The sequence below is a fragment of the Vulpes lagopus genome, chromosome 1, assembly GCF_018345385.1.
Source record: "Vulpes lagopus strain Blue_001 chromosome 1, ASM1834538v1, whole genome shotgun sequence".
Lineage (NCBI taxonomy): Eukaryota > Metazoa > Chordata > Mammalia > Carnivora > Canidae > Vulpes > Vulpes lagopus.
Window position 1 is genome coordinate 81,034,778 of NC_054824.1, and position 21,463 is coordinate 81,056,240.

The following is a 21,463-nucleotide window of genomic DNA, read 5'->3' on the forward strand; positions in this document are numbered from 1 at the left end:
TGGCATCAGAAACTACTAAGTTAATGTTAAATTAATTATCTCCTTTTTCTTTTTCCTTTTCCTTTTTCTTTTTTTCTTTTTCTTTTTCTTTTCACCACTTTGGTCAGGTGAACCTAGAGTTTCCTGAACTAGCATTGATTGTGGTTTTATTTACACTAAGTATCTTCTCCAATAAATACTTTGTTTCTCAAAACATGAATCAAGGAAGCCTTTTGTTAAATAAGCAACTTGGTAGAACCTCAAACACAACATGATATTTATGATGGATACATTTTGGGAAATAATGCTTCTTATATTCAGCCATATAGGTATATACTATAATGCACCTGTATGTGGTGATCAAAACTGAGATATTACTTAAACATTTTATTTAATCAGATTTTAAAATCCACAATTTCATTTCACTATTCATATGTACCATTTTTAAAGTAATTATGTTTGCTTCTTTAGTCACTGGCTAATAATGTTTCATTATTACTAAAGAAAATAAAATTTTAAAGTAACTTTTTATATGAATTTCTAAAGTTTTTTGAAAACTGAAATAAAAAATAAAACTGAAATAAATTCATATAAGATGAGCCATTTTAAAGTAAACAAATCATTGGCATTTTATTATATTCACAATGTTGTACAACAACCACTTCATTCAAGTTCCAAAACCTTTTCATTACTCCTAAAGAAAACTCCACACCCATTAAGCAGTCAGTCAGTCCCTGTTAACTCCTCCTCCAACACCTGGCAGCCACCAGGGCTCTTCCTGCCTTTGGACTTACCTATTCTGGATATTTCATATAAATGAAATAATATATTATGTAACCTTTTGTGTATGGCTTCTTTCTCTTAGCATAATGTTTTCAAGGTTCATCCATGTCATAGAAATGTATTAATATTTTATTCCTTTTTATGGATGAATAATATTCCACTGTATTATGTCTTAATCAGTGCAGGCTGCTATAATAAAACACCAGAGAACTCTGTAGCTTAAATAACAAACATTTATTTCTCAGAGTTCTGGAGGCTGGGAAATTCAAGATCAAGGTGCTGTAGATTTGATGTCCGATGAGGGCCTACTTCCTGGTCTGCAAATGACTACCTTCTTACTGTATCCTTACATGATAAAAAGATTGCCTCTCTGTGTCTCTTTTTATAGGGCCACTGAGCCCAGTCATGGAGGGTCTACCCTCATGACCTAATAAAGGCCTCATTTCTGAATACTATTACATTGGAAAGTAGGACTTGAACATATGAATTTTAGGGAGACACAAACATTCAGTCCATAGTGTATAGATAATGCTGCATTTTTGTTTATCCATCATCTGTTGATGGATATTTGGTTTGTTTCTACCTTTTGGCTATTTTGAATAGTACTGTTAGGACTATTTGAATATTTGTTTTTAATTCTTTTGGGTATTGATTGCTGAGTTGTGTGGTAATTCTATGTTTAACTTTTTGAGGAACTGCCAAACTATTTTCCACAGTGGTTTGCATGTTTTACATCCTCACCAGCAATGTATAAGAGTTCCAATTTCTCCAATCCTCACCGATACTTATTTTCCTCTTTTTTTTTTTTTATTAGCCATCCCAGTGAGTGTGAAGTGGTATTTCTTTGTGCAGTGTGGTGCTAAGTTTATTGCAATATAATGAATCATGACCTAGTAAATGCTATTTACCTGTTCTCTAATAAATTACACTCCTAAGAAAACGGGCAGGAAAATAAATTGGCTTAGATTTTAGAATATGGTCTTGAAAATATTGGAAAGACTTTTGTGAATGAGCAATTTTCATATTGTAAACTAATAGGATCAACTAACTTTATCTTTAGAAGTCTCTAAAGTTTGTATTTAACTTCAGCTTTGACACATGCCTTTTAAAGTAAAGGTTCAATTTGAAGAATAAATAATTTAGTTCAAAGTGTATTTACAAATGTCTGGTATTTACAAATTTTTAAAAAGGAGTGAAGATTCTTTTATTTTGACATTTCAAATTATTATATTTGCCCAGAATATCAAACATAACTGTGGCTCTCTTTATGTCCAAATGTACATATACATCTTTGAGGATTTAAAGAGTATGTGTATATTTGAATGTGGTGTGTGTAAATGTAGTGTGCAATCTCTACAGCTCCAAGTATTTCTGTGACTGCATATCAGTGAAAAGGATGTACATGAATCTCTGTATCAATTCAAATAAACTCTGTAAATATGTTCTTGAAATATGATTTTCCATAAAACTGAATGCATTAAATTGAAAAGTGCCATCATTTTGAGATATGTCCCTTCCTTTTTAAGCATTAAAATGCCCTATCTTAGCAGCCATTCTGAAACTGGGCTGTGATCATCTGTAGTACTTTCTCCCTTTCCTTCTACACCACCACTATTACACTTGAACAGTGTTTCTGTATAAGGACACAGCTGTCAGGGAAAGAAATGTTGATGTTTTTCTTTTTTTTTTTTTTTTTTTTTTTTTGTTGATGTTTTTCTATTTGATCCTCTCTATTGTGATTTTGGATCAGTGTTTCCAAATGATGATCTTATTTGCCAAGGCAAAGATGTAACTGTTGTTCGGATGTAACTTCAAAGCACATATTAGTTAATGGCAATTAATGAGTGACCAGAATAAAACAGGGTAATACAAGAGCTTGAAAAAGAAGAATAAATCACCCAATTGGTCATATACCTAGAGAGAGTCAAGAGATAGGAAACACTGTGCGTGGGAGAGTGTTAGTGAAGTTCTGCTGTAAAACACTCCTCCATCCTCACAAATTTTCATGAAGCCTGTATTAATTCCCCCAAATGAAATAAAGATAATTCCTGATGTGTATGTAGTAGCTGCTCAATGAATGTTTGAGTGACACATGCCACTTTTAAGTAAACACAGTATTGATTCATGCAACCAATGTGTATTAAGATATTTCTAATGTTCCTTGTAGCAGCTGTTAGTGTTGTTTTAATTAGTAAGGTAAACCCACCCTTTGAATAAAACTATGAAGATTAAACACTTGAGTAAAACATAGGGTTGTGTTAAAGTAAAGCTTAGCAACAAAGCTAACTGCACTTTGATGCCATGAGTCATTAGCTATAAATGATAATTAGTATTACACTCATATAATTAAAGCAAGTATTTCTGTAATCAGCTGGAGGAGGAAGAGAGATGAACATCCTTCCATCCTTGGAGATTCTTTTGACCTCCTGGATCCACAAGTCAGATAATCAAATGTCTCATTTTTCTGGCACTGGGGCTTCAGTGTTCTGGGACCCCTGACTGATGATACCATTTGCATCTAGACATTGGAAACCTGGACAGACCTTTGGCACACCCTCTTTCCTTCAGTCATTGAATCTCAAAGATGGGGCATAACTGAATCAGACCTCAGGAAGCAGGTGGAATCAGGAAGTTTCAACACGGACCATTATTTTCTTTATTTACCAATTCCTTGCCTATTTCAAGGCTAGAATATATTGGGAAATAGGTTGCTTTGTATCTTTAAATGTGAGTCTCCATTTAATCCCACCTACATCCCCTGTACCAGTTTTCTACCTAATTTGGATGAAATTTTATCAAGTAAAGTTACTTTATCAAGTATTGTCCCTGGAGGACATAGGTCAATTTGGGGATTGGGCAAAGGTAAGTAAAGATTGTCAAAACATTAGTATGATTTAGTTTGAAGAGTTTACTGTTCTATTACTTAGGTAGGTTGTTTGAGAGATTGGTAGCTCTGTAGGGAGATATAGAGGAGGCATGGCTTATTGGCTGGGCCAGAAGAAGGGAGAACTGCTTAAATAAGATTTAACATAGGATATTTGGAGCTGCCAGAGAGCAGCATGCAAACTCAAGCGATTTGAAGACAAGAGTATCTGCACATGAGGAAAGCAGATGAAATAGCAAAGAGGTTCCAGAAAGCAAGTGGAAAAAGGGACAAAAATAGAGAAAACTAAAAGAAATAGGAAAAGGATTAGAGAGATTTAAAAAAGAGTGTAGGTATATGTTACAGAATAGGAAGTGATGAAAACGGAATTGAGAATAGGCTGTGGGGGGGCACCTGGGTGGCTCAGTGGTTGAGCATCTGCCTTCAGCTCAGGGTATGATCCCAGAGTCCTAGGATCAAGTCCCACATCAGGCTCCCTGAATGGAGCCTGCTTCTCCCTCTGCCTATGTCTCTGCCTCTCTCTCTCTTTCTACGTCTCTCATGAATAAATAGATAATATCATTAAAAAAATAAATATATACTAAATTCATCCATTTTTGGGTAACTGATATGAATTGTGATGCTCCCTCCTGGACAATTCCAAGACAATGGATTTGTGTAGATATTATGTAGTCCTCACATTAAACATTGTTAGTATCACCAAGAAGCAGTCAGCCTTGTAATTATTTGTTTACTATTTTTCTGATCTTCTAATTAGTTATTTTTTTAATTTTAGAATTTAGTTAGAAACTTGATCAGGTTTTGTCTGGGCACTTTGGAATTGTTAGGGGAGGGGAGGAGCAGTTATGATAGGGTTATTTATCTTTTAAAAAAATCCAAATAAGCAGCATTAGAATTCAGTAGTGTGAGATCAAATTGCACATCCCAGCATTTGAATTCTTGCTGTAAAAAAGTACACAGATAAAATGGGCATCCCAATGTGAAATCATCTAAACCTTTTTGTGAGAGAAGTACCACTTTAACTATGTAGACTACCACTGGCAATTTTCATATGTACTTAGGAGGCCTGATACATACATCAAGACCTCAAACTAATTGCAGAAGAAAAATTAAGTCTGCCTTTTTTAGTGACTCCCTTCTGGAGATCTGCAGGTTGAGTTTCAAAGCTAATGAAGAAGATAACTTTCTACCTGATAACTGGTATTTTATTACATACTGTAAGAGAAGGTCTGGTGAACAAAGGGATTGATTTCTTCCTTCTGGTTAACACATTGATTACTTCTCTCAAATTTATCCTCAGCTTTCACACTGTCCACAATTTGAACAAACGTATAAACCCTATGTGCCCACTGACCCACTGCTCTCTGCCCCCACCAACCAGGAAGGTTCCTTATCTACCTCTTACCATTAAATTCGGGACTCTTATATTTGGAAGAATAGAAACTTTAAGGAATACTCAGGGTTTTGTCAACTTGATTTATGTTTTGTTTTAATATTTTAAAAGATTGGTTTATCAGACAGGTATGGTTGAATAGTTTATCTTTTCATGGTAATGTTTCTTTAATTTGCATTATTAACAACAGTGCAGCAAAATTTAGTTATTTGGCTGGCCTTTTGGTTGATACCTATCTTGGTTTTATTGATACCTATTTTTTAATTCACTTGGCTTTTCTTTAAATTGTCCATTAAAATGTTTGGTTATGAAGCATGTAATGATTGATACACCATCAAAAGATGTTTTATATTCCCTGATAAACTGATATGTGGTTTTTTGATGGCACAGTTTCATGGCATCTGCAGTTGGTTAAAGAAACCCCTATCATTATTAACTTTTCTAAAACCTCTGAACTTGGTGTGCCATGTTATTTTGAGCCATGTCTCTGAGATAACATGATCTTATTCTTCCTACCTCTTCTCCAAACCTATTCTCCAACCTACTCAGTATTATGGACTTCTTTGTTCCCTTAATTTCTCCGTACTCTCAAACCTAATGCACATACTTTATTCAATAAATATTAGCTTGCTTTTTATTTTCAGTCTCTTCTACACTCCTTATTGTCTTCAATAATACATGCACTCTCCCTGATTCTGAAAGGTTCTGTTGCTTTGCTGTTCCTGTTCTCTAAAATACCATCCCTTTTTACATTCTTGTGCCCACCTTGCAGTTTATATCCACACTCATTGTCTCAATTTCCTTACTACTCACCGTCAGGGATAGACAAGAGACTGGGATGGCAGTGTAATGATTGTCAGGAGCAGAAAATCATTACAGCCGTTTTGCCCAACCCCATAGAATTGCCCGTAATCTGCCCCCACAAAAGGGACACACTTTAGTGTATAGAACAGAACTATAGCAAGAATATAAGGAGGCTTCCTCTTTCACAGAGGCAGAAGTTACAACAATAACCTTTCTCAAGTAAAGAAAAGCTAATAGATGAAGAACGGTGGACCCCAAGGAATTCCTATAACTAAGGAAGAGAAGGACAATGAGTTACAGATTTTGGAGAGGTTTAGAATTCCTTAACTTTAAGAATGTTAGATTCAAACAAATTTGCAAAAGCCCTTCCTTCCACCCAAAGGCTACTTATTGACTCTAGGTTAAGAATCTAGTTGTTTTTGTTTTTTGTGTGCTTTACTTATTCTCCCCCGTGTCTTCGGATATGGCAAAACCTCCAGGATCCCATAGCTTCTCTTTTTCTTGCCTCTTATTTTCTTCACTTTTCTTTCTTTCCTTACAATGGTTACTCCTCTCTCCTTACTCAAGACCAAAATGGCTGTCTACTCCCTAAGGAAAAAAAGATTGCTTTTTTTCAAGCCCTGTGCTTGTGTATGTATGCCTGTCTGTCTATCACATAAAGCCACCATGTCCTCTCAGCTGGGCATACAGATACATAGAAAGATAGATGATCTGATAAAAAAGACTAAATGAATGGGAGAAAGTAGGCAGCATGGGCCATAAGCAAAGTGACTGCAGACCACTGATACTCAGTTTATTTTAAGGATTATCTTAAAAGTGGCTTTGTCAGAATGTCTTATCTTAAAATATATGGTCAGCTTTTCCTTTTTTAGATTTTCTTTTAAATGTTGGGCACTTGGTCATAGAGAGTTTTAATTTAAAAGTGCTCCTGTCCTGAATAAGTCGAATGCCTTTCTTGCTATCTTATTTGTGCATTTGTCCTTCTATTTACAATTTCTTTTCATCAAAGACAGTTACCTTTTTCTCTGTCCTGGAACCTAACACACTGTTTTATGCTCAGTATTTTTTTTTAAAAGATGGTATATATTTATTCATGAGAAACACAGAGATGTGTGAGAGAGAGGCAGAGAGACACAGGCAGAGGGAAAAGCAGGCTCCATGCTGGGAGCCCGATGTGGGACTTGATCCCCAGTCTCCAGGGTCACGCCCTGGGCCGAAGGCAGGGGCTAAACCGCTGAGCCACCCAGGGATCCCCTATGCTCAGTATTGATAGAAGAATGGGAGTATGGATGGATGGGTGGATGGATGGATTTTAAAGAAGCCTTTCTATTTTAGCAGATTTTAATTGTAATTGGGATGGTAAATCTTCCTTTTAGGTTAATGAAGAATAATTTTCACATCCTGCATTAATTTTTATTTTAGAACCACAGAGTCATCAGCTGTCTGTTGCAAAGCCCCATTATTGACTTATTCAAGTTGGCACCTATCTAAATTTTGTACTAAATTAGATATATGACACAAGATTCTGGTAAAAACAAAAACAACAATAAGCTGATGCCAAGATTTATGAAACCAATGAACTGTACACTTTAAAATGGTTAATGTTATGTTATGCAAATTTACTTTAAGATTATATTACTCAATTTTTTTATTCCATGCCATGTCTGTGAATTGTCACAATGTATGCTTTTGTGCTCAGAAAATAATGTCTTCCTGTAATATGGTTGTATAATTATCCCTACAAGTTACAACACTTATTAGAGTGAAAAGGAACAGTCATTAGCTAAATGCTGGAATAACAAGAATAAACCAGGGTTAACCCAGGCAGACCAGGAGAACAGTCACATTACCTAAAGCTAACACCAGATACTTATATGTAAAAGCTTACCACACTCCTTACTATCTGTCTATATCATTAGATCCAATATCATCTTAAATTACTTCTTAAGGCCTATATAGAACTTGATTCTTTGAAGAAAGCCATTCTGTATAGAATTGACAGAAACTCCCACATGCAGGTAAAAAGCCTGTATCAAACTAACAATTAAAATAACAATCTTGGGATCCCTGGGTGGCGCAGCGGTTTGGCGCCTGCCTTTGGCCCAGGGCGCGATCCTGGAGACTCGGGATTGAATCCCACGTCGGGCTCCCGGTGCATGGAGCCTGCTTCTCCCTCTGCCTGTGTCTCTGCCTCTCTCTCTCACTGTGTGCCTATCATAAATAAATAAAATAAAATAAATAAAAATAAAAATAAATAAAATAACAATCTTACTGAGTTAAAAAGCAAAATAGAATGGAGTTAAAAGCATTATTATTTTTAATAATAGCAACGACACGTTAATACTTGGGCTGGTTGGTCCATGCACCAGTAGTGCATACATACACATACACACATGGACAGTAGTCCTCTATTTTCTTTTCTATGACACCATCACTCTCAATTCCTGTAGTCAAATATTGTCAGAGTAGTATGAGAAAACCTAGTACATTTAAGTTAATGAAAGATGCAAAAATATTTCTTAGTAATATGCTTTTTCTCAAACTTTTGACCTGTACAGTTTCCCAAGCTGATACCATTAGTTCTCAGAAATATTCGAATTTTAGCAGATTGTGCCTCAGTTGTATGTACAACATTTCTGTGGACTTTGTTTTCAAGTTGATTACTAGCTTACTGATTTAGTTTTAGATGTATGTTCATTATGCCTTTTTTCTTTTAAGCCAGTGTTTTAATGTATTTTATATTTATTGTTACCACAGTGTTTTTACATACAAAGTTAAGAATGGGCTCTAATATGTATCTTACTTTTTCTTTAGAACTGTCAAGTAATCCACCTCTAGCTACCATCCTTATTCCTCCTCATGCTCGGATTCAAGCAGCTGCTTCAACCCCTACAAATGCCACAGCAGCCTCAGGTGAGAATGCAGATCTCTTCTATAAAAAATTCTGTATTTTTTAAAAAGACATGATTACCTCCATTTTATTTCATGTGATGCATGTGAACATTTAATACCCTCCGAGTTTCAAAAATAGAGCACAGCCAAATGAATAAATGTGAATAAAATGTTGCTTTATTTCCAAAAAGTATAAAAGGACCCCATATGTACTTTCTATATAAAGTATTATATTTAAATATAATATATTAAGATATTATAAATATCTTATTATAATGTTATATTCTATCATTTTAGTCATTTTTAAAGTCACACTATCTATAATTTCTTGAGTAAAAACACATCAGACAAGATGCCCATAGCAGAAAGCAATCTGTACAAATGTAATATTACTGAAGATAATTTACTGTAGTTCCATCACTCTGAATGTAAATTATATTTGTATACTGGAGAGGCAAACTTTGAAGAAGTATAAAATATTTAATCGTTTGAAATTTAATCATTTGAAAGGACTAAAACTATAATACAAATATATTTAACTAAGATTTTAAAAATCTTGTCTATCCAAAAAAAAAAAAAAAATGCCCACATGGTCTCCCAGGTTAGAGCTTGTGTATACTCTTGATCTCTTAGCCAACTAATGGGGCCTGATTTGGTGAGAATTGCAGATATTCTGAAAATATCCAACCCTTGAATAAACTTAAAAGTTCTCCAAAGAATGGCTATACACTGTTGAAGATGAAGTTAGAAATACAATAGCACAGTTGGGCTCAGAATATAGTACCATTGTTATCTCCCTATAAAAAGCAGATGTTAGAAGCTAACTCTGTTTTCATTAAATCTATTACATTGAACTGAGTTGGATCAGACTCATTTTTGCCTAAGGGCATTGATGCTGCAGGAGATAAAGTCTTTCATTATTAGTTCTTGATATTCTGCAGTAAAAGCATAATCCATCTCCTGTTGTCTGACACATAGTTGTTTGTTCCTGTGCAAAGATTTTTTAGAATGTTGCTAATAAAGATGAGAAACATTGCATTTTAGTCCATATCCTACCTTAATTCCAGGAAGAGTCCAGAAAGAAAGGTTTCTTTAGTTCGAGTTCCGTCAGCACATGCTACTTTGAGAAAGTCATTTGAACTTGATTAATTTTAGTGATGTCTTATTAGTTTTCTCAGTCTGTAAAATGAGTGGCATTGCTCTCCTAGAGTAATGTTGTAAAAATCAAATGTGTGTTGAATTGTGCTTTAAATGTTTTAAATATAAGATTTTTTTTAGACTCTGTCCAATTTTTTAGAAGGAAGATAGAATTGCTTAGATGAGCTATTAATAAACCTAATAAATCCCTAACCCAAGTTAGATTATGTTGATGCTCAAAACATGAAGTAGCCCCAACCCTAAACTAATGCAGTTACTTGTTGAGCTAGTTTCCAGTTTTATTAGAATTGCTTTAGCCTATGAATAAAACTGAAGTTAGAAATATAATAGCACCAGTTACGATTGGTGAGTTTGGGGTAATTTTAAATTATTTCATTAGTGTGAGATACTAAAGTAAGGCTTTTGGGCAAATTGCCTGATAGAAACTTAGTATAACCTGATTTTTATGTTGCTTTGATACAAGTTATAGCAAACACCCCCCCCCCCCGTGTGTGTGTGTGTGTGTGTGTGTGTGTGTGTGTGTGTGTGTATTCTTTATTCTTAAAGCTATTCAAATCAGATTTCAACATGAATATGGAAAATGACATTGAACTCTGATCCTGAGAGTTTAATTCAAAGTTGGAGTACATTAGAATATGACAAATTTAACAGAGGAATAGTAGACTGAGGCTAAGGACAGAATTAAAACTAGTTGAGAAAAATGCCTGCCTTGAGTATCTTGATAAATACCAAAAATGATTTCAGATATTGCTTTGAGCTTCCTAGTGGCTAAAGTAAATAAAGGAATGTTACCTGTTAAAATTTCCCATTGTTCATTAGATAAGCACCCTGATGGCTTAGGAGAAGCAAAATTTTTTTGGGCCTGCTGTGTGAGAGCTATTTCTCCCTTAAGGCCTCAGATTTGGTACTATAAGAGATAAATTAAATGACGTTTCCTTCACCATTCCAACAGTGGATGTAATAATGAGCCTCATATGGATACTTTTGTTTTTTTTTAAGTGACCCTCAGTGAACCAAAGGCATACCACCACAGTATAGATCTGGGGAAAACAGTTTTTTTGGAGGCCAAAATAGTGAGAACCAAGTATGTTACTAAACATATTTCAGGAAATGCTGAAGGAAGGAATTGATTGTGCAACATTAATGGCTGTCTATATGTGGATTATATTCTTTAAAAAGATTTTTTTTTAAGATTTTATTTATTTATTCATTATAGACACAGAGAGAGAGAGGCAGAGACACAGGCAGAGGGAGAAACAGGCTCCATGCCAGGAGCCTGACGCGGGACTCAATCCTGGGACTCCAGGACCGTGCCCTGGGCCAAAGGCAGGCGCCAAACCGCCCAGCCACCCAGGGATTCCCCTAAAAAGATCTTAAAATATAAACGCTCTTGTTGTCTCTCTTGGCTTCAGTTTTTTTATCCATAAAACAGGAATAGTAAATACCCACTACATAGACTTGTGAGAAGTAAGATATAGAGTGTACAAAGTACTTAGCTTGTGTTGTGTTCAGAGTTAGGTAGTGACTGCAGGTGAATTAAGGCCTGCTAGAAGGCATTATTAATATATCAAGAACCATCAGAGTTAATACTCTTTAGTTCACTAATCCCACTTTAGAGATCTTAACTTCAGGGTACTTCTAATAGAGAATCAGAAAGCTACCATGTACAGAGATATAAGTAGGAATAATTATATAAAAACAAAGGAGAGAGCCAATCTGATCTGAATGGTCAGCAGGAAGAAATTGTTTCAATACCTTATAGAATCTCCATCTTTATGTAATAAAAAAAAATCAATTCTGTAACTTACAGACATTTGTAGAAATATTCACCAAATCTTCTGTACCATGTTGGTAACTGCCAATATGAATGTTTGCAGGTAGATAGGGACAAGATAAAAATACACAAAAATTAAAACAGTTGTGTTAAATTAGTGAATATGGATGTTGATTTTTTTTTCTCAAAAATTTTCATGTTCTTTCTAAATTGTTTTTAAAATACCTCAGGATACCAAAAATTAATAATTAAAAAAGATGTTAGGGGATCCCTGGGTGGCGCAGCGGTTTAGCGCCTGCCTTTGGCCCAGGGCGCGATCCTGGAGACCCGGGATCGAATCCCACGTCAGGCTCCTGGTGCATGGAGCCTGCTTCTCCCTCTGCCTATGTCTCTGCCTCTCTCTCTCTCTCTGTGACTATCATAAATAAATAAAAATTAAAAAAAAAAAAAAAATTTAAAAAAAAAAAAAAAAAAAAAAAAGATGTTAAAGTACCTCAGTATCCAGGGCATTATAGTTGATCACGGCTCTGATGAGAAACTCTTGAAAATTACATATACTGTTCTCAGTCCATAAAATATAATTTACATATGTTTAATAGATAATTTTAGTATACAATTTTAGTGTATATATATATAAATTCTGATTTTCTCCACCAACAGCAGATCCTCTCATGTACTCCATCTGGGAGACCATTCACCTAAGCTATTTAGAATAATAAATCTTGAGAAACAGTAATTTTACTGGTCAAATAGGAGCCAGTTTAGAGATCATGTGGTCCTATGCCATAGGAGTTAAGGGTGAGATGCGGTAGGGAATTTCAACTAGAGCAGTTTTCTCTTTTTACCTGTTTTGTATATCAGTCTTCTGGGTAAGGTTTCAGTGCAAAGGTTCTGCTGTTAAATTTTTAAAACATTTCAGTTACATTTCTTACTTTCTACTGAGAACTAGTCATCTATCCCATACTTATGTGTATTCAGTAAACTGGAAGCTCATTAATGCAAAAATGAACACATTCCATCTTTGTATCATTCTCTTAGAAAATTTACCCTTTTTTCACCCTGAAATTTGTCACCCTATGCTTTCTTCCATTTAGTGATCCTACTCTGGCATTACACACAAAAGTCCTTCAAATTTAGTAATGGCTAACTGCCATCCATATTAATGAGGGTTTCAAATCCTAATCCTGAATATGTTCTCTCAGTGTCAGGATATTAGGTTTTCTTTATAATTCATATCAGATACACATTTCATAAAAATAACAATTTTTTGCCTCTATTTAAGCAACTAATAAAATACCAAACAGTACAAGAGAGGGCTCAGTACTCAGAGATTTTTTTTGCCTTTTCCCAGGTTACTGATAAAGTAAGTTAAATGGTACTAGACAGGGCTTACTGGATACTATTCTTAGGTTGATTTCTGAGTGACTGTTTACCCTTCTTGTTTGATTACCTACAGACCAACTTTACAATATTCATTTGTATAATAATGTTTTGAAAAACTTTGTAAAATGCTTTGTTGCCAAGAAAATTTTCAAGAAAGTTTTTCCATCCAAAAGGTAACTGTTAAAAATGGAACTTAAACTGTTTTTGTTTTGTTTTTTTGTTTTTTTTTTAAGACTTAGGGAAATATCTGGTGTCTACTATTTGTCCACTGTGAGTTTCTATAATCCATTTTAGAATTTGTTTCTTGGACTTTAGATTCTGGGTTTAAAGACATTTAAAATGTGTAGATTGCCCCTACCTTCTTTGGGCTGCATTTTGTTTATTAGGATTTTTGTTATATCCTTTCCAGGTTGAAAACCCTTCTAACAGAAAAGGGAATCATGATAGGAGTTGGACAAGGTCTGTCTTCTCTGTCTTTTTACCTGGTCAGGGGGTTTAACTTTTTTTGACCTTGCTTTGAAATCCTTATGCTGTCACCTTATTTAACCAAATCTGGCCTGTTCTTACAGGTTCACATTGTTATTTTCTATTCTTCCTTGGACATGTGCCCTTTGTCTTTAAGTTATCTGTATTTGAAATGATGATCTTATCAGAGAAAACCCTTTCAGTTGGTTTATTTGGTTCTTTTCCCTTTACCTTGCATTGAGATTATTTGTAATTGCTTGGTTAGAGTTTTGGTTTTTTCTAATTTTCTATTTCTTGTCAGTTTTGAGCTCCTTTTGAAGACTATAGCCAGAAAATCATACCTATTATTACCTGAACTTTTTGAAATCCATTTTACTGAAGTCATGGCTCAGATTTAGCCAGGACCCATGGTTCCCTTTACTTACTACTACAGTTATTTTTACCCCATAATTCCTGTCACCTACATCACCAGCCAGTTCTTTCTAGTTGGGCAGAATAAAACCCAAAATAATTTCTCCCATTGTTTGTTTCTACTGATTTTGAGAATTGAAATGTTAGACAATTAAGTCCATGGATCAAATACTTTCTTAAATACAGTTACCATCCTTTTATCCCCTCCCCAAATACTATTATCCTATGCCTCTTTGCCACTGTACAATGCGCTTTGGGAAAACTGTATCCATGTCTTGTCTGGTTTTAGAATCTTCAGAGTATTGCCCTCAAGTGTTCCTTTTCCTAAACCTGTCCTTTCTGTTGTCTCTTTATCTTTTTTTTTTTTTTCTTTTTTGTTGTCTCTTTATCTTAACCCAAATATATATGGAATTTTTAAATATATATATATATATGTAGCTTTTTAAAATGGGGATTTTTTTCTACTTAAAAACATAATATATAGTTATTTTAGAAAATAAAAGTCTCATATTCTTACTTCAAAAGGCAACAAAAGGTAAAATCATTTTATAATGTAACCAGCATATACATGGGCAGAGATGTGCTTTTTTTTTTTTTTTTTTTTAATGGGTTCTGCTCTTCAGGGGATGGGGGCATAAGACTACGCATTCTAAGCCTATACCATATTTTAACTTAATTTCTTATTCTTAGATATTTGAGTTGTATCTCAGTCTTTAGAAGTTTAATTGCCAAGCCAAAAGATAATAAAAATTTTTTGAGATTTTGATACATATCAAATTGCCTTCCAGAAAGCTTGCCCCAGTTTATACTGCCCACTGGCAGTGCACATTATTTTTCCATTTCTCCATTACCTTAACATTGGCCAGTCCAGAGTAGGGGTGGGGAACGTGCTGCATGCACGTGTGCACACGTATTTTTTTAGGTATTGCCAACTTGGTAGCCAAAGAATGTGTCTTTTTTAGGTACTGTGCTATACCCATTTCCTCCCTTTAGCTCTGTATTTGAAATAGAGACTTCTATCCACATATGCCAGTTTGACAGACTAACACCAATGAGATTGTATCTACCCTACATTAAGGTTTCAAGTTTGCTTGGCAAATTTTGTATGTGGATACCTAGAGTCAAACCAGGTTAGTCATTATTTTTATCAGAGCAGCGTTAAGTGTCACTTTAAAGAAATTGTTTCTTTTTATTCAAAACAAGTTTTCTCCTATTGAGTCAATTTTTACCTGGATTTTTCCCCCTCCAAAAGTGATGTAAAATCATCTTAACTAAGTCAGTAAATGTCCTATCAAACATTTTTCTGGATGTCCTTCAAAGTTCCTCAGTTCCTTGCCTGAAGTCACCTTTGTATGCCTTTTCTTATTCTTTATTCCTAAATTAGATCTTTTAATTTGAAAGATGAAGATGTTTCCTTGTCCCCATGGCCTCAGTTACCTACCCTGAACAATCAACCCTCCTAAATAAAATGTGCTCTACCCCTGAGCCCAGAGCACCTAAGATCTCTCTGCTGCTGGCTGATAAGATATAAGATCTTATTGACAAGCCCTCCAACTTTATCAGTGGATTGGTTGCTCACTGGCATCTGAATTGCAGTTCTGTTTTTGAAATGACCAAAGCCACTTTGCTGTCTTGTGCCACACCTTTTCCTCAGAAAAATAAGAAAAGAGAGGTGATGATTTTTTGCTGAGGAGGGGTCACCCTCATGATCCTTCACTATTAAACACCCAAAATTGTTGAAAATCATAGTAGACATTATAAAGGAAAAAATGAAAATTGAGTCCTTTTCCTTAGAGGTGATACTTCTCATTAATGTAGATTATGGTTTCAATTTAAATGTAGGTTTAGGGTATACATTTGATTCTCTGAAAAATGGTCTTGTTTGTTCCTGTGTCAGTTAATAACACTAATCTCTGAAACATAGTTTTCAATAAAGACATTTCCACTTAAAACAGCTTGAATAGGAACTTCCTTTAGCTACACAGTATAAATAACATATCCCAGGCTGCCAAAATTTTATCTTTTAGAAAAGTTGACCTGTCATGAAATATTTGTAACTATTATAGAATGAGATAGTAATAAATAGAAAAAATAGAAACACATAAAACGGCTGGGAGAGCTTAAAGGAAATAAGGAAATAAAAATATACTTAAAGTTAACCAAACATAAGGTATGTGTAAAATACAAAAAAGATTTAATATTATCTGAAATATGCTCTTTAACTGATCTGCCAGTAATAAAAATATTAAGAATTTAATGATTTTGTAGCTTTTGAGACTTTAAAAGGTGTATAGGATAAATAGAGAATGAAGTTTTTATTGTTATTTAATTTCAGTTAAATTTAAGTAACCATATGTAGTTAACAGCCATCCTATAAGAGAGTACAGATAGAACATTTCCATCATTGCTGCTGGGCCAAACAGTAAACACTTGTATCACTTAAACGGCTCTGTCTTTTATAGATCTATAGTTGCAGAATACTGATTGATGGTGGCAGGACATTCCTATGTTTACTCACTGTGCTTTCCTTCCAGCCTGTTTTCTTGTTTGCTACTCTCTTTTTATTTAAACACTTTGGCAACAATTTATAAATGTGGGCCCTTCTTCACTCTCCTTCCCATCCCTATTAGCGCATTTTATTATAAACACATTTAGAGGAAAAATGGACAAGACTTATTAATGCATTAGATGTCAGGGGAGAGGGAAAAGAGAGAATCGTGGTGACAACTTTTGGTTTATGACCTGAGCAACTAGGTAGGACATTTTCCTCAGTATTGAGACAGTTGCTCAGCAAATCCATGACTCACTTATGTCGCAACTCTTACAGATCTCTGGAATCTAGGAGGTGAGGAAGAAACTATGGGTCCTCTCCTAGAAAATGTATGCATATCATATATGGTATTTTACACGTCAAAATCTTCTCTAGGACAAAAATTACAGCCTCATGGATTCTGTTGGGAACCTGATACCTTACAGGGCTTCACCCTTGATTTCACTATGGGGTTGCCCTACTTGTCATTTTTATTCCTGAAGTCACACAGAGTAAAACTGATTACAGTAAATACATGTACAGATTAACTTCCCCATATCCATCATAAAAGCCATAGAACCATAGACTCTTCTTAGAATTAGGGGAAAAAAACTGTGGTCATCTAGTGCAATTTTTCTTGTCTTTTGTATGTATACTTCATTAGGAACATATTCTAGAGGGTCAGGGATGTTCTCATGGGCTTGTGGGTGTAAATTCTACCTGGCATTTGACCTATTTGACCTATGTGTATGTGTTACTTATCTATTGCTTCAGATCAAGATACCCTGAAATTTAGCAGCTTAAAACAAGAATAAACCTTTATTATCTCACATAGCTTATGTGGGTCAGGAATTCAGAAGCAGCCTAGCTGGATGGTTCTAGGTCAGGGTCTCTTATGAGGTAGTCAGATGTCAGTCAGCTAGGGCTGCAGACATTGGAAAGCTTACCTGGGGCTGGAAGATCTACTTCCAGGATGACTCATTATGTGCTTAGTGAATCTGTCCTGGCTGCAAGAGCCCTCAGTCCCTTACCATATATATATATATACCTCTCCATAGGGCCACTTAAGTGTCTCATATTGTGGCAACTAGTTTCCCTTGGACCAACTGTTCCAAAAAGGAGGACAAGGTAGAAGCAACAGTGTCTTTTATGTCCTAACCTGCAAGTCACACAGCATTGTCTCTTTTGGTTACAGAGGCCAGCCCTGTTACTGGGGGAAGGGACCACATTAAGGCATACACACCCAAAAGACATGACTCATTGACTCATCAGGGCCATCTTAGAAGGGGGCTACCACAGTATATAAGAATGATCTTAGACCTTTGTCCCTCAGAGCTGATTATTCTCTCCATTCCTCCTCAAGTCCATCTTTGGTTGGTTGGTTCTGAAGTAGCATCAGAAGGAGAGTAAAGGGCATTGGTTTCTAGGAAGCTTAGAAGTCAGTGAAATATCCCCTCTAGAGTTCTTTCCAAATCATTTGTATCTCTGTATACCCCATATAGACTGAGAATTAGGAAATAAAGTAACTGTACTTTTAATTATTCTTATCATCACAGATGTTTTAATGTAGTAACCCTTCTAGACAATAGAAATAGGCTTCTAGAAATCATAGTAGATTATGTAGGAGTTAGGTCTGAATGAAAGTCCCCTTATGCTCTCTTCTCCCAGAAAATCTTTTCTGCTGTCCCCTCGAGTCCCCATAAAGGCCATCATTCTCATCCTCTACTACCTCTGTACTCAGTTCTCCTATTTGTTAGCTCTGCAACCATGGGCACATTGCTTAATTCCTTTTTTTTTTTTTTAATTTTTTTAAAGATATTTATTTATTTGAGAGAGAGAACATGAGGAACTATGGGACTATGACCTATGACCTAAGCCCAAGGCACTTAACTGACTGAGCCACTCAGCTGCCCCACATTGCTTAATTTCTTTCTGTCTCTGTTTTCCCAGTTGCAATAACTGTACCTGTTTTGGAGGATTGCTCTGTGAGCATGCAGTATACTTAGTATGATGTCTGGCACATTGATAAGCATTCAGATGTTAACAGTTGCTGCCACTGACATGTATTGTGGTGATGATGGTTATTGCAGTCACCCTAAACTATATGTTTATGTATTTTTAGATGTCTCTTTTGCCTTTCCACTTACAGAGCAATTACTATAACCTCAGCACTGTGATAAGCCCTTCCCAGGCCTTATTTCATAGGCAGATGGCACTATCTTCATTTTATAGATGTGGAAATTGAGGCATAGAGAAGTTAAATAACTTGTTCAGTATCACACAGTTATTAAGTGGTACAGCTAGGTCTCATACTCAGTGTTTGTGGAATTGGATTAGATTGAAGAAAGATACATCATTGTGAATTTCAGGAGAACATCTTAAGACCAAAAAGGAGACTGTACAGTCTTTGGTTATTCATAGTTGAGTTGGATGCTTTATAATCAAAAGATGGTAGCTGTCTTTTAAACCATAATGTCAGGGATCCCTGGGTGGCGCAGCGGTTTAGCGCCTGCCTTTGGCCCAGGGCGCCATCCTGGAGACCCGGGATCGAATCCCATGTCAGGCTCCCAATGCATGGAGCCTGCTTCTCCCTCTGCCTATGTCTCTGCCTCTCTCTCTCTCTCTCTCTTTCTCTCTCTCTCTCTGTATGTGTGACTATCATAAATAAATAAAAATTAAAAAAAAAAAAACCATAATGTCAGGTAGCATCACTTTTACCAGTATGAGTGTAAAGGGAAGGGAATGCAGGAATAATGAGCAAAATGAATTTTGCTACTTTTAAAGAGTTTAAATATATGAGAAGAACTGTTATAGAAATTACAATAAACATCCAAATCCAGTGAGTTTTTAATTAACATTTTTATTATAAAAAGTCCATATTGGGCACCTGGGTGGCTTAGTGGTTGAGCCTCTGCCTTTGGCTCAGGTCATGATCCTGGGACCCTGGGATCAAGTCCCACATCAGGCGCCTCACAGGGAGCCTGCCTCTTCCTCTACATAGGTCTCTGCCTCTCTCTCTGTGTCTCTCATGAATAAATAAATAAAATCTTAAAAAAAAAAAAGTCCGTATTAATTCAACTATGTAAAATAAGTTTACAGAATTGGCTGTAGAAGCAAAGTAAGTTTGTACTGAGAAGAATTTAGGAAGTGTAGTTTTATTTCATCAGTAGGCCAGGTTCTGTTGGGAGCTACCCTTGAGTAGAGCTTTACATTTTATTTGTTGTGCGTTTCTCTTCCTTGTACTTTGCCTCTGAAAAACAAATATCTCTGTTCTTTTTCTTACAAAGGACATATATAATTTTATTTTAAATGTAATTTGTTGCACTATACAGAATTGTTTGTTTTGTTTGATGAATGAATACAGTGCTGTGACTATAGCTTTCAAGGATATTTGTAATCAAAATATTTAGCTGTTAAAATTTTATTTCACACAGGGTTTGGAGATAAGAGAAAAAATATGAAAACATTAAATTGCAAACCTGCAATTAACATAAATATCTTTTCAAATTTTATTATTCAGAAGTTGAATTTGTTTCAGTTACATGCACACAATAGGATTTTGCTAAAGAGTAAATTAACATAACAAACTGGATGGCCATGTAGATGAACCTTAGAAGGTGTCCTCCAGTGGGGCCAGAGCTGCTAACAGGGCTGGTATATTTGTTGATGTCATGGTCAAGCAGGTGAATTCCTCATAATTGGTAAATCTCTTAAGCCCTGAGGAGCACCAAAACATGAAAGTTTTACCTGTCATCTTCACATACTAAAAATGAGAGAAAAGTGCTATTTGATGATGATCATGCATAGGTTCTTAGTGTCATCCAAAGCATGGGAAATGCTACAGTAAGTTTGGACTTGTGAGGAACATTATAATTCTGAAATAGCTTTGTGGCCTTTCATGTTGGCCTTTCAACATGGCCTAGGCATGTTGTTAAAGCAGCCTGTGCCTAAATTATGAAAATTACTGTTTTTCTTGAGAAAGGCTTAAAGGGTCATGTGGCCTGGACAGAAATTGATGTTTATCATTGATGACAGAATTTGGATGATCATTGAAGAGTGAAATTCCTGCTAAAAAAGACATATTTAAGAAAGACCAGGAGTCATGAATGAAGTATTAGACATAGTTATATAGGAATTAGTGGAGAAAGATTTTGTGTCCTATACCTTGCCACCTGTCCATGTGTCATAGCAATGAATTAATAGGACTCCATGCATGGATCCTGATGCTGTAATGTCCACACTTATTTTCATGAAAACAGGATTAGAAGCAGTTATAAGTGCTTTGAAGGAAGTTAAATGAATTAAACATAACCAACCAAATTGAGAGGTGTATAAACATTTCTTCCCCAAAGGCTGTTAAATGTGTGTAAGGGCAGATTATTTTGAGGGCAGAAAAATCAAGAAATTAGAAAAGAAGTGTAGTTTTTCACAGTAGCCATTGGAATGATAAACTAACAGCTGATCCTTAAGTAAAGAATTCCTGTGTGTCCTTGGGGTCTTCTGTTTCTTGCTCTAATTAAAAAATTCAAACAAAAAAGATCCAAGGACCAAATGTTGCATTCAGCCATGACAGCTGCTTACTCATCATAGGATATAGGGAGAGCTTCAATCTCTAGGGAGACAAAACTTCTGGACTTGTTTCTTTGGTGTCACCAGCTTTGATGGTCAAGGGCAGTAGGACTTCTAGGGAGATGGCTCTTAGAAGTTACCCATCCCAGTCAAGCCACTTCTCCTCTTGTTCAGGGCTCAGTGTGAAGTGTTTGGGAAAAAATGTGCCCAATGGTATGTATTAGCAGTTACATACATGCATGATGACACAGGGATGTGACTGGACTAGCCAACTGAAATAGCAATCTGTTGCCTACCTGAGATGCAGTGCTGATCCAGATGCAACCAAATGCCCACTTAAATGTTAATAGGGGCTGTGAAATAATAATGGACCTTAAAAAGGGGGTTAGGATGGTTAAAGTTAATTATAAAGTTACACATTTCCAGAGGATTAGGTGA

At 35.5% G+C, this 21,463-nt stretch overlaps 1 protein-coding gene across 2 annotated transcripts in view; it reads left to right on the forward strand.

Annotated features, from left to right (window-relative positions):
* Positions 1-21,463, forward strand: part of GSK3B (glycogen synthase kinase 3 beta) — a 202,860-nt gene that overhangs the window by 175,236 nt on the left and 6,161 nt on the right. For both annotated transcript variants that reach the window (XM_041752871.1, XM_041752879.1), the window contains one exon: positions 8,658-8,756. In XM_041752871.1, coding sequence (XP_041608805.1) covers positions 8,658-8,756 — 99 coding nt within the window. The remainder of the gene's footprint in view (positions 1-8,657; positions 8,757-21,463) is intronic.